General features: G+C 38.9%; 1 protein-coding gene across 3 annotated transcripts; it reads right to left on the bottom strand.

Moving 5' to 3' along the window:
* Positions 1-10,406: 10,406 nt before the first annotated feature.
* On the bottom strand, positions 10,407-12,977 carry LOC149214626 (uncharacterized). Of its 3 annotated transcripts, none has more exons than XM_089390933.1 (3): positions 12,623-12,977; positions 11,112-12,470; positions 10,407-10,995 (listed from the first exon to the last, which is right to left on the bottom strand). In XM_089390933.1, the coding sequence occupies exons 1-2, from the start codon at positions 12,878-12,880 to the stop codon at positions 11,445-11,447; spliced, it is 1,284 nt and encodes a 427-aa protein (XP_089247059.1). In that variant the 5' UTR covers positions 12,881-12,977; the 3' UTR covers positions 10,407-10,995; positions 11,112-11,444. The 3 variants fall into 3 exon arrangements, with proteins under 3 accessions (XP_089247059.1, XP_089247060.1, XP_089247061.1); XM_089390934.1 differs by having other exon boundaries at positions 10,407-10,973; XM_089390935.1 differs by having other exon boundaries at positions 10,407-10,938.
* Between the last annotated feature and the right edge of the window lie 595 nt (positions 12,978-13,572).

The raw sequence follows: 13,572 nt of genomic DNA, 5'->3' as shown, positions 1-13,572 counted from the left end.
TCTTTAAGATGAAACAAAAAGAGGATGAAAGCCTAGAAGATTTAGTGGAGAGATTTACTTATAATGTCAAAAGATCTAAATTGCATGATTTAGGATTAGACACATTAAAAACTCTCCTACTAAAATCTATAAGGGATGAATGGATTGATCTTCTTCACTTGGTGGGAAAAGGAGATGTCTCTCAATTGTCATTTCAAGAGATTTGTGAATTGTGAAAGAACATATCAAGAGGAAAATCAAAGTATGGAAGATCCCCTCAGGATCCAGTTATGGAAAGAGTAAGTAAGGCGGCATCAAGATTGGTAAGTGAAACTGAACTTAACAATTTGTTAGACATTCTTGGTAATTTAAATGAAGAAATTGATATTCTAAGAATGCAAAACAAGAAAAAAGTTGACATTGTTGCTTTATTTATATTTTTCCCTATATGTAGAAAGAAACATTCTTTTCATGAATATCCACTTGATAACATTAAAATTTGTGAAATACGGGCAAGATCACATACTATGAAAGATTGTCTATCATTACTAGGGTTAAAGGCAGTTTACCGAGGAGAAAATCAAACATTGGAATAATCCTATTATGTAGCTCCAACAAGACCATGGCAGACTCATCAATCTAGTATGATGCAAGATCTTAATTCACATTTTGCACAACAATCTCAAATTAATTGGCAAACACCATTTCCTTGGAAACATTGGCTATCTCAATCCCAACCTCAAAACCAATATTAACAACAAGGTTGGAAAGGGCCTTACATAAGAAATCCACCGTATCCTCAAATTTTTCCTCACTATCCTCAATACCAATGTCAATGTTATCTATACCATTCACCTCCACCACAACATCAAGTTCACCCTCAATTGACCTCAATTCAACCTTTCCCATTACCACCCACACAAGCACCCCAAAGATTCATTCCCACTCCACTACCTGCAAAACTATTTCAGATACCCAATACTAAAAAACCTCAATCCACTAATGATTCTCCAGCTACCATTGAAGAACAACAACTAGTAGAAGAATATTTAGATAAGGTCCAAGAATCATGGATGACTGTTGAAGAAGAGAAGTTGTTGGAACCTGAGATTGAAAAGCTTCATGAATTCCTATCGCCATATTCTATGAATGGGGATCACATCTCTAAAGACTTGCATGGAATGATAGCAGGGAGCCAAGGAAGACAAGATTACATTGAATCTTGTTTCAAGACAATCATTGGATCCCAATGCTCAATTCTTCAATATTTTTCGACACCATCTCAATCAAGGTAGTTGGTATCTCATATATTGGTACATATCAAAGCGTATCTTTCAAACCTGCATACGAGTTCGGATATCATCTTGTTACACATATGGTTCCATTGGAAGTATCCATATACTTGAACAAGATTTATATTTCATGTAGAGTAGGACATATAAAAAATAAAAAATGTAAAGAGAAAAATAAGTCCTTTTTTGAAAACTAGCTTGTTGGCGCAATTGGACATGAGCTTTGCTTGAAAACCAAGCAACTGGCAAGCAACGTTCATAATAAGTTTTGCAATTTTATGATGGTTTCAATCTTTTATTATGGTTCTTCAAGTCACTTTGGTTCTATGCTCGAATTGGTTGATGTGGGATTCCTTAATGCCCACCTTCCAACACATCTTATCCCATAGAATTCAACACCTTATCTGGAACCAAGATCAAAGATTATTTGGAGTTCCTTGGAACTTGCATATTATTGGCTTGATTTGGGTTGAACCAGGTTCAATCTATACTATGCACCATCAAAACCCTTGATCATTGGCCCTTTCGACAATGACCTATAAGCAAATCATAGTCTCACCTGAAGTGACTATGGGAGGATGCAGAACCATGTTTTTTCAGCCTTGAGGGACTAGGAGATGTGGTATTCTTATGTTATCTTATTCTTAGTTCTTATAAATCACTTTGGTGCATTAGATTAATTACCTAAACATACCATCTAAAACCATAAACCATCCCTGTGCTAAAGTAAATTGCAACTATAATAACTGCTACTCTACAACAGATAATAAGAAAATATACACATCAATCATACAAGAACACCAAATTACCATGGTTCACCCCAGTGTAGGGCTACATGATGAGCCCCAAATTTGGTAACTTGTTGGGCTCATTTGGCCTAATTATCCTTGTTCAATCCTTCATTTTTCATAGCTTATGCATTATTTTTCAGTATGTTTATGTCATTTGTACGAATAAGGGTAGTCACTCTTCCTAGGTGGCTAACACGTGCTCATTTCAGGTTTTTTGACACATGTTGGAGCAAAACCGAGCAATCATGGGCTAGAAGACAGCCAAGCTTGGGGTGAGGATTCATAGGGGGGTTGTCTATGGCATTAAATAGCCTTCCTCGGGATCTTCACCCCCAACTCCGAGCTCCAAAGGCCACCAAAACCGGATCTAGAAGGCAGCCAAGCAGATTTTGGAAGGAGCTATCTACTCACAGTTTGGGCAGCCAAGTCCCATAGATTTAGGAGGCTAGCTAGGGCCCTCGTGGTGTATAAATTTTAAGGCCTCAGCCTTTGTGAGGGACTTTTGGAAACCATTGCATATTTTGCACTACAGTGCTGTTAGCTCTACTTTGTTCTCTTGTAGCCATTTTGGGCATAACTCTTGACTTATGACTATTTTTTGATAATGAGAAGCAGTCCGATTTTATATCAACTCTGAGTTTTCTATAGGAGCCATAGCTCTCAGGGTTGGGCCCAACCTGAGAGCCTAGGGCTTCCTTTTTGTACTGTTACCTTTCCTTTATGCATCGTTGTTCTCCTTTTATGCATTTGAAACGTATTTCTGTTGGGAAGATTTAGTTGTGTTGGTTAAATAGGTCACTGTTTATGAATAGAATTGCTTCAGATGTTTAAAATGGATTGGTAGTATAATAACAGGAAGAAGCTCCAAAAAATGGTCAACAACACTCTCTGTTTCGCCTTATCCTTATTGGATCAGGGGCTGGAACTGAAGAAACAGTGCTACCCCAACAAAAACACTAGTTTGCTTGACCATGCAATCCTTAGTGTACTGTTTTCATTTGCAGAAGTTAGTTATGGGTTCAGATCTCTGAAATGTTTCTTTGCATGATTGATGTACATGGTTTTCTTTCCAAATAAAGCTGTTGTTCATTCGTTTTATTGACAGTTAGATTAGATTAGCTAGGACTTTGATTATTTGTAAGACGTTGTTGATTCGGTTAAATGTACATTGTGCAGGGCATCTCTACCACTCTCTCATCCGCCTAAGCTTCATCAGAGCCAGTTGTTCCATCTCCTAGCTAGGTTCCTCATCTCACATCTATCCTCTTGCCCACATAACCCTACCTTTTTGTGCAATCATTGTTTCAGCCTTCTTTGAGCCAATTTAGCCACCTACACCTTCTAACCACTCCATCCACCAGTCCCTAGGCCACTTCAGACCCCTATCCTACCTCCATATCCATTCATGCATCTTCCCTCACTCACCCATCCTCCAAAATCCAATTTCTTAAACATCCTGTAGAAATTTTTGAACATCCTGTAGAAATTCCTGAACATCCTGTAGAACCCCTGCAGACTTCCTGTAGAAGCTCACAAATGAGGTTTCTTGATAGCCAAACTTTGTGAAACTCTTTGGAAGGGTGTTAGGGACTCCTTAGACCCTCTCTGAACCTTCCCGGCCTCTTCCAAGCATTTCTCCTCCTTGATCCACCCCTGCACAGTGAAAGCATATGCATGATGAAACTGACGACTTAATCAAAAATACAAAAAGATGTTTTCTTCAAATAGAGGTAGTCTAGACACATGTATTTTACCTTCATATAAGTAATGACATCTCTTCCAGTAGTTTGCATTCTCTCCTTTGCATCAGTAGGACTAGCTGGTAGAATTAGGGTTTGTTAGGGTTTGCGTTACTTTTTGGCTTTCAGTTCTTTCCGCAAGTAGATTAGCTTCCTTTGAGTTAGCTTTCGTCCATCAGTTAAAAAGCTTCTTCTAAGAGCTCATAGAAGTTGGCTTAAGCCCCTAGCGGACTTGTGCCAGCTGACCAAGTGACAGCTGCGGCAAGAGCTAGTACTTGTGCATACAGCACTGTCGCTTCCAAGTTTGTTACGAACTACTGGGTTGATAAAAGTAAAGAAGGGAGTCCCAGGAGTTGCAGCATTATTGTTGCAATACTGGAGCCCACCACTACGTCCACAAGAATTGCTGTTTAATATAATGAATATTTGAATAGCAAATAGTTCTTGGCATGCGCACTAAGTTGCAGCCTGTCTACGCACTCAACTGCAGACTCAGACCTCTGCACACTCATCTACAAAGCCTTTCTTTCACTACACAATTACAAATCACTATAATTCATCCATAACACTGATCTAGATCCAAAGATAGATGATTCTCTTCTTATTATTTTACCCTATATATACTATTACATTAGAGGGTTACACCATCAAAGTACCATTGTCCAAATACTATGGAATCCTTAAAACAAGTAACTATGGCCCCAAAACCCTTGATCCCTTACAAATTTATGCACTTTTACAAAAAGGAGGGGATTCGATCCACCCTGAAGCACTTAAGACACCACGCGGTATATTTAATTCCTCAAATACAATCTGCTACATGCTCCACTACACACTTTGCCCCACAAGATGCAGAGTCTTTTCCAAACTCTAGGCCAAGTTGGGCTGCACCCAATAGGCCCCCAACTCTCACATGTGACTCATCCCTATCACTCAACCAATTTTCCTTTGATCTTTGCTGCAATATTGTTGTAGGTGTTGTTGAATTATTGCAGAATGTCTGTGACCTGATTCTCTTCTTTGTGTATTTCTTCCAGCAGTGCTTCTATTGCCAGTACTGTAGCCTTCTGCATCAGTGACTCCTCTCTTTGTTGAAGCTCTTGAAGGTTCTCATCCATTGCTTGGGACAATTGGAGAGCCTCAGTCTACCATGGCTGATTTCTCTCTATTGGATTCTTCTCTCCCTTCCTCAACTCCTCTACCTTCTTTTGGAGGGAATTTCCTTCATTGGCCTTTGTGAGCTTCTATGAGATTGGTAAGGTTATCAAAGCTGCCCGAATCTTCTCCAGCTTCTACTCCTTCTTTTGAATATCCTCATGTATTTTCTACACATTTGGATCTTCTTGCAGCGAAGTCCAAATCTGTAATCTGCCATCCAATAACTTCCCACAATCTGCCATTAATACAAAGACTCTGACCACTGCAGCCTTTAAGTTGGTCTCCCTCTGCTCTCGCACTTCCCGTGGTGTGGTTGGATGTAGCTTCATCTATAGCTCGTTGATCTTCATATCATATGTAATTTTCACATCTACGATCTTATTCTTGTATCCTTTACTGCAAGGTCGAGCTTCGCGACCATGCCCTCCATTGGTTCCTCTTCTCGGACATCAATGTCTAGAACCTCACTACATGTTGCTTTGACCACCTCCTTAAGCTTTTGCTGCTAGTGTACTGTCTACTCCCTCTCCTGGATTGCCTGGTTGAGCTTCTGTTTTGGCGAAGCTCGCTCTCTCTCTACCTGAATGTTTAACTTCAAGGTGATTTGTTCACATTTATTTAGCTCATCTATGATCTCTTGATGCAGCTTGTGTAATCTCTGAAGTAGCACTGCTGCGATGTTCATATTCACATACCTCCACTCTTTGGCCTACTGTTGTACCTCGGTGGAGTCACACTGCAGGGCTCCGATAGGTATTTGCATTATCTGCCCCCCAAGTGTAGGCTCCACTGGTCTTTCCTCTCCAAGCTTCTCTTGTACGTGCACTAGCTATTTCACTGTCTATGCCAATGTCTTCAGTTCTGCAATGCGCTCTGCTACACTTGTCAGAGGTGTGGCATAGAGATCCTCAAGCTTGCTCCATAATTCTGTTGATGCTTCCTGGATTTTGTCCCCAATCTGTTCCAACTACCCATCAATGAGGACCAATGGCATTATGTCCTTTATCTTGTCTGCCTTTAGCTTCTTTTTTCTTTTTGTGCCAGCTTCGGCTTGTACCTTCCTCTTCTTTGCAATAGATGGGTCTATCTCTATCTTTTCATATTCTTTGTGCTACTCATCACCTGTAGGAGGATCCCTAAGACTCTTTTCGTGGTGCTCCTATTGTTATGACTCTTGTTTATCCTTATCCTTCCCACTCATTTCCCCATGTTGTGTCGTGTCCTTATTTGTCGAAGTATCCTCCGTCTCTGTCTCTGGCATAGTCATCCATTCCGCGAACCATTGTTGTACTTATGCTAGGATATTTTCTCATGTTACTAAATATGGTAGGGGATGCCATGTATTCCTTGTGTCCCTATGAACCTGTATGTAAATTTTGTGGAAGTCAGCCTTAAACTTTGCAACAGAACTGTACTACTCATATGGGCTCGATGTAAGGCGAGGGTGTTGTTTCACCATCATGTGTAAATCCATATGGTATAGAACAAAAAAAATTATGTTATCTTGTTATCTTGTGTTATGCAGCTTCATGAACATTTGAGGCTAGCGGAGGGAACTACGAATCTTCCAAATCTTTCCATGCAAGCATCGTAATTATCAAAATTAACCATGCGTAATGAAATGGAGTACCTTTCTCCTGATCCTTGCAGCAATCATCCATAAAATCTTGGCATAAATATGTGGCCCAGTTGTACTGAACCCCATTAATGCACCGCGCAGCTAATGAAACCACCACTGCAGGGACTTCATTAGCCGAACACTTCCTCATGATTTTTTCTAGCCAATATATGTGCTACAAAGTGAACTCCCTGGTCATATATCGAGTTGATATCATAACTTCACTTCCCTTTTGTCATTCCAAACATGTTCTTCATGTTGTCTGCTATGGCTTTGTCCCGATCTTTCCCAAAATACTCCTCTGTGGGGTTCAAACCTTGATAAGGAAGTCTTTTGATTCTCCATATTAGCATTAAGTCGATAGGGATCCTCTTCCCCATCCATAGGCATCCATCATGCACTAGCATGAGCAACTGTCTCACACAAGTTGTGCTTCCTGGACTTCTTCCAAAGTGCGACACATTCAACATATTAAACAAGCCCGACTGTGCTAATTTAGTTGCCCACTGCTATGGTTCTAACCTTGTCACACCACTCTCAGGGTAATGCACTTGTTTCAAGTATTTGTCTAGTGCGAACTACATATATTTATTTATGTCATTGAATTCATAGTCCGCGAACTTCAGCTGCGGAGTCTTCCCAAGTCTTTCTCCACTAAATTTCATTGACTCTGAAAATAAAGGTGTGAAGGTGCCATACTTTACATCCTTTGACTCTATCACTGGTTTTTCATTTGGCTTTCTTGGTGGAATATATGGTGGGAGAGGCGACGGAAACGATGCATTGTCCATTTCTATTTGCACTTTCTCTAATTCTTCCTCACTATCTCTCACAGGTTTGGGCTCTTCCTAAGGCTCAATAGTTTTCTTGTCTTGTTTCTTCTTCGTTCTCTCCTCTCTGTTTATTTTCTTTTACAAAGATATTTGTTGCGTGCGTGATGGTGTTGTTGCAAGCGGTGATGTTGTTGCAGGCATATCAACTAATGCTTCCATGACTCCGACTATGCCCTTCTCATGAAATATACAAACAATTTCTTCTCAAGAACGCTCAGACAACATAGGACAACGAAACTTTTTGCAACTTCTTCATAATAGCAATATTCCAACAACAAAGTACCAAATTAGGGCAGGACATGACTTTTTATAAAAAAAAATAATTTCTAACCCCATCATTAGTGTTCATTAATTGCATATCCATCGCTAGATCCGATTAATATGTCCTCATAAATGCATCTTTCTGCGTGTTTCAATGGAATTTATTTTTTTAACGGTCATATTTTTCCGATGAACTTTGATACATCTTATATTGTACTGCGACAACTCCTATTATGTCAAGGCTCCTACATCGAAGCTCTCTTTGCAGTGTAGTTTATAGTCTGATGCCCACTTTCAACTGTAAGTGGCACTAAGACTTTTCTTCTTTCTTCTGAGCGAAGCTATAGGGGCAGGGTTGTCCCTATACAACTTCAACCTACTTCCATTTACTCTTCCTTGATCCAATTCTCCATTTAACTTTGCTAATTGAAGTGCGCCTCCATTAGTAATATATTTGATAATGTATGGGCCCAACCAATGCATCTTGAATTTTCTTGGAAACTTTACAAACTTGCTTTCATAAAGGAGAACAAGGTCTCCTACCTAGAACTTCTTCTGCTTAATATGTTTGTCATACCAAGCCTTTTTTCTTGCTTTATGTACCTACTGATGGAATTCTGCTATAAATCTATCTTCCTCCAAAGAAAGCAATTGCGACATTTTTTCCTCCATTATATTAGGTTCTGCCATATCTGTAAAAGCTACAAGCTCTAATACAAAAACTCCCATACTTAATTAGTCTTTTAAGAGAAATACTGAAACCCTCTAACCGTTGGTCCTTTTTGACAATTGATCTATCACTGTATATCCTTGTGAATCCCAATCAATGAAATTACTCTAATACCATGGAAAATTCTCAAGCCTAGGTGACTGATATCTGCATATTCTCATGATAAATAACTCAAATAAAATTTATTTAATAGTAGAAAATTAAATTTCTGCTCATTGCATCAATCACACCAATAGTTGAAAAATGAACAACACAAGAAATAAAACACATACACAGGGATTTCTCCTTCAAATCAATTTTTCATTCCTTTGATCAAAGGTGGCCTATGCAAACTACTTTGAACATTATAATTCTTTTATTAATAAAAACAAAATTGTAATATAAAGAATTGAATTGTTGTGAATAATTATTTTTCATTTCTTAATTTTTAATTGAGTGAATTTTATTTTTATTTCAAGTCTAACATTTTATTTATTTAAGGATTATATATAAGTGTGTGTGTGAACTAAGCTAACACCAACTTAAACATGTCTCTCGATCTACCAATTGCCAAGAGGCATTAAATCTATTTTCATGAGGTTTTTATTTATACCCTTAATAGATCCCAAGTTCAGATGGATCTAGATTGATTTTATTATTATTATTATTATTTTATGTAATTTAATTGAGTTAACATGCTTTATTGATAATTATAATTATTAATGATTTTTTTTAATTTTTTTTTTCACCCAAGTCAAAATGTTAAATATTACAACATCTTGACCATACTAGGTTGCAATGAATATAATGAATATTATTTTTTTTAATTTAAATTTAAATTTTATTTTTATTTTTATTTTATTTTTACTGAGTCAAAATATTAGCAAGAAATTACAACATCTCTATCATAGAAGAACACCTTTGGAAGCAATAATGATTTTTCTTATATAAAATTGTCTTATCATTCCATGTAAAAGAAGTTCATTCCTGATACATGATATATCACCTCTTTCAATACTTTCATAAAAGAGATTTGATCCCTTGTGGAGGTTGGTAGATCCTAATTTAAGATGAATCCTATTAATTATAATTATTAATTTCATGTATTTATTTTATTTTTATTTTTATTTTGATGTAATTTGACCCAAGTCAAAATATCAAACATTACAACATGTGGATCATACTAGGTTGCAATAAATATAATCATTATTTTATTTTATTTTATTTTTTAATTTTAATTTAATTTAATTTTTATTTTTATTTATTTTGATGGATTGAAAATGTTAACAAGACATTACAATATCTCTACCACACTAACGAAGAACACATTTAGAAGCAATAATAATTTTATCATTCTATGTAGAAAAATTTCATTTAAATATAATTAATTATATGTATTTATTTTATTTTTATTTTTATATAACTTAATAGAGTTAAAATATTAAATAAAATATTACATTACAACGTCTTTACTATACTAAATTAAATAATACCTCTAAACACAATATTTTTCTTATATAAAATTGTATTATTTTATAAATAATAATAATAATAAAATCCATTCTTGACTGTCCTCTTTCATACATACAGCTCACCTCTTTCAATCCACCTCTGTAAATGACTATCATCTTTTCAATCCACCTCTCTAAATGGCTGTCATCTTTTATGTTCTCTGTAAACGATTATATTCACTATGCATATAAATGATTACATTCAATGTGTGCAATGTTGTTGTGTTATTCAAGTTGTTTCACTTTATAAAAAGTCAAACCAAAACATGTGTGAGGAGCTTATCTCGATCACTCTCCATATTCCATTTATCTAAATTGGTTGGTGTGTCTGAAAATGAAAATTAATAGAAATTTTATTCCATTCATCTAAATTGGAGTCAATTGGAGTCTGAACATGAAAATTTATAGAAATTTTGATTATAACAATGTGCGGAATCAAAATCTCTGGAAAACCAAAATCTGCGAGAATTTAGGATCTAGAATCTATATACACCGATATCTTTTTAACACTGAAAATCTGAGTACCACTTTTATTTACATCGAAAATTCAACCTCGAAATTTTACACTCTGCGCCATTGTCTTGTGATTAAACCAGAGAAAACATCATGACAATGAAAATACAAAAAGGAAAAACCTCCACGGTTCAACGTGTATACAAAAACCCTACTCAATATTCACTGTAATCACATTCTTGATTTCCTCTTCTGTAAACTTGGGAACACCATTCTTCATTTTCTTTCTGTAAATCTGGGAACACCATTCTTCATTTTCTTCATTATAAATCACAAAAGTTTTAAATCTAACAAAAAAAAATCTTAAATCTAACATGGTGACGAAGTTCAATACCGATGTTGTAGTTCTATCTATCATCGTTCAAGTCTGTGTCTGAGAGCGATTCCCCCTTTATCACCAGTGCTTTCTCCTCCGCATAAACTTTGACGTCTTCTTTCCCCAATCCCCGCATGTCCACCCACACATACAGAGCTTCCTTCTCTTCCACTGCACCCCAAGGCTTTCGCAACCCACCCCTCACGGCATCCCCTGTTCTGCTAGACGCACCAAGGAAAGGATTATCGAAGAGCTGATTAAGGCCAAACCCCAAGCTGTCAGACGATAAGATGGATTTGTTACATGGCAAAATAAAAGAAGGGTTTAAACCTTAATAGCCACATAATAAACCAAACAAGGACGGAATTCGAAGGAGTTTTACAATGCTCACCCATAAACATATTAGACAAACCCCCGCTACGCATTTCAGAAGCCTGGCAGTTTTGTTTGTCATTCTGAATCGATGAATCCTCCTCAGGCCTGTATTTCGCTGTAGCTTACTCTTCCCGGCAGCCTCTTCCCACTAGTTGGCGCACTTATTCCATTACTCCTGCATTCCAATGCACTTTGGGACACAGACCCTTATAGCATCTCCAACGAGCTCAAATGTTCAATATTGGGCAACATCTCTGAATTGGAACACCCGCAGATTTCAAGACACTCTCACACCCGTTAAGTTCCCAATCGAAATTGGGAGCAGCGTCTGCAGAGTGGAGCACGACCTCTAACGAAGACTCTGGAGGCCCGTAAGGGTACCCACCGACTCTGGGAGCGTCAAGAGATTGAAGCAACCAGTCAAGTCAAGTCTTTGGAGGCCTGTCAGATTCCCCACCGACTCTGGGATACTCCGCAGATTGAAGCAATCGAACAAGTAAAGAGTTTTAAGGTTCGTCAGGTTCCCTACCGAGTCTGGGAGCCTCTGCAGATTGGAACACCCGGCCAAGTAAAGATTTTGGAGGCCCGTCAGGTTCCCAAACGACTCTGGGAGCGTTTGCAAACTGGAGCACCATTCCAAGTCAAGACTTTGGAGGCGCCTCAGGTTCCCGATCGAGTCTGGCAATGTCTGCAGATTGGAGCACGCCGCCAAGCCAAGACTTTGGAGGCGCCTCAGGTTCCCGACCGACTCTGGGAGCGCCTGCAGTTTGGAGCACCCGGCCAAGTTAAGAATTTGGAGGCCCGTTAGGTTCCTGACCGAGTCTGGGAGCGTCTGCAAATTGGAGCACCCGGCCAGGCAAAGACTTTGAAGGCCGGTCAGGTTACCAACCGAGTCTGGGAGCGTCTGCAATATGGAGCACATAACCAAGTTAAGGGTTTGGAGGCCCATTAATTTCCCGACCGAGTGTGGGAGTGTCTGCAGATTGGAGGACCCGACCAAGCAAAGACTTTGGAGGCCCGTCAGGTTCCCGACCGAGTCTGGGAGGGTCTGCAGATTGCAGCATATGAACATACGAAGACTTTGGAGGCCGGTCAGGTTGCCGACCGAGTCTGGGAGCGTATGTAGATTGAAGCACCCGCCCATGTGAAGACTTTGGAGGCCAGTCAGGTTCCCAAACGATTCTGGTAGGGTTTGCAGCTTGGAGCACCCCAAGTGAAGAATTTGGAGTCCTGATAAGTTCCAAAATTCATTTGAAAAAGTTTCAAGATATCCGGTGTGCAGAACAACTTTTTCGAGGCGGTTGAGCTTGTCAATGGACTTTGGAACTTTCGAAAGGGGAGCATGTATATGCAATTCCCTCAATTGCAGAGGTGCCTGCAATGTTCACATGCATTATTAAAGCGAGTTTGAACCTCTACAGCTTTTTGTCATTGTGGTATACGATAACAAAAACTCAGTTCAACAATTTTTACAATATGAAAAAAAAGTAAATAGATCTGTTTAAAAAACGAAAAACAACACTATACGTGAGATTCATGTCGCCAGAGTCTTTTCAGTCGTCGCCCTTCTATATGTAACACTCTTAAATTCTTTAATTGAATCCAGGGAGGTAAAGAGAACTCAGGACAACGCTCCCAACGGAAATATAATAGTGGTGGTGACTGTTCACTTCTCAATACTCGTTCAACAGAATGACTTTCAGCCCTAAGCAGCTGCAACCTGCTTAGGTTGCATCTGCCGGCAAGGTTTTCAAAAGATTGTTCAGGGCCATTTCCGTGAACCATGCTAATTCCACGCACCTGAATTGTTCACCCAGAGCTGTCAGAAAAAAGATTGAAAATATTGGGAAGTTCTAAGATTTCAGAACTTGACAGACAACTTTGATGGCACAAGGCTATTTCGAAAGTCCATCAAGAATACTTACAAGTGATTGGCCAGACATATCATGAAGAAGATTCTCTGTGAAACGCCAAAGACGACGTGGATATTCTGGATTCCCGGCGATATCTCTGCCGAGGTCTCGTAGGTGGTCGTGCATTCTGAGACGGTTCGTACTGTCCACCTCAACCAGGCATCTGTTTTCCAGCTTCCAAAGACCCAGCAACCCTTCCCAGTCGGATCCATCCCATACTCTTATAGCGGTATCCCTGTCCTCTCCTATAAAGAAACAGGCTACTTCTAAGAATATCTGCTTCTCCTCTTCATCGAGAGCATCGTAGCTAATTCTAAGTCTGCTTCGTATATCGTCGGGAAGTACTTTGGAGGTTTTCCGCAATTGCGCACTCCAATGCCTCAAATCATCTTTTCCACGAAGAAGCGCCCCAAGCACTTTAAGCGATAGTGGCAAACCATTGCAGACATGCAAAAACTTCTTAACCACTTCTTCAAAGCCTATAACAGGACGGGGTTGACCGAAGGCATGCCAGCAAAAGAGTTCTTGCGAGTGCTCTGGATTGATGCCTTTCAGTGTATAAAT

Source organism: Pinus tabuliformis, chromosome 1_1, assembly GCF_031772625.1.
Source record: "Pinus tabuliformis cultivar Carrire ecotype Pingquan chromosome 1_1, CPIR1, whole genome shotgun sequence".
In the NCBI taxonomy this organism is placed as follows: Eukaryota; Viridiplantae; Streptophyta; class Pinopsida; order Pinales; family Pinaceae; genus Pinus; species Pinus tabuliformis.
This window is presented reverse-complemented; position numbering and strand designations above follow the sequence as displayed.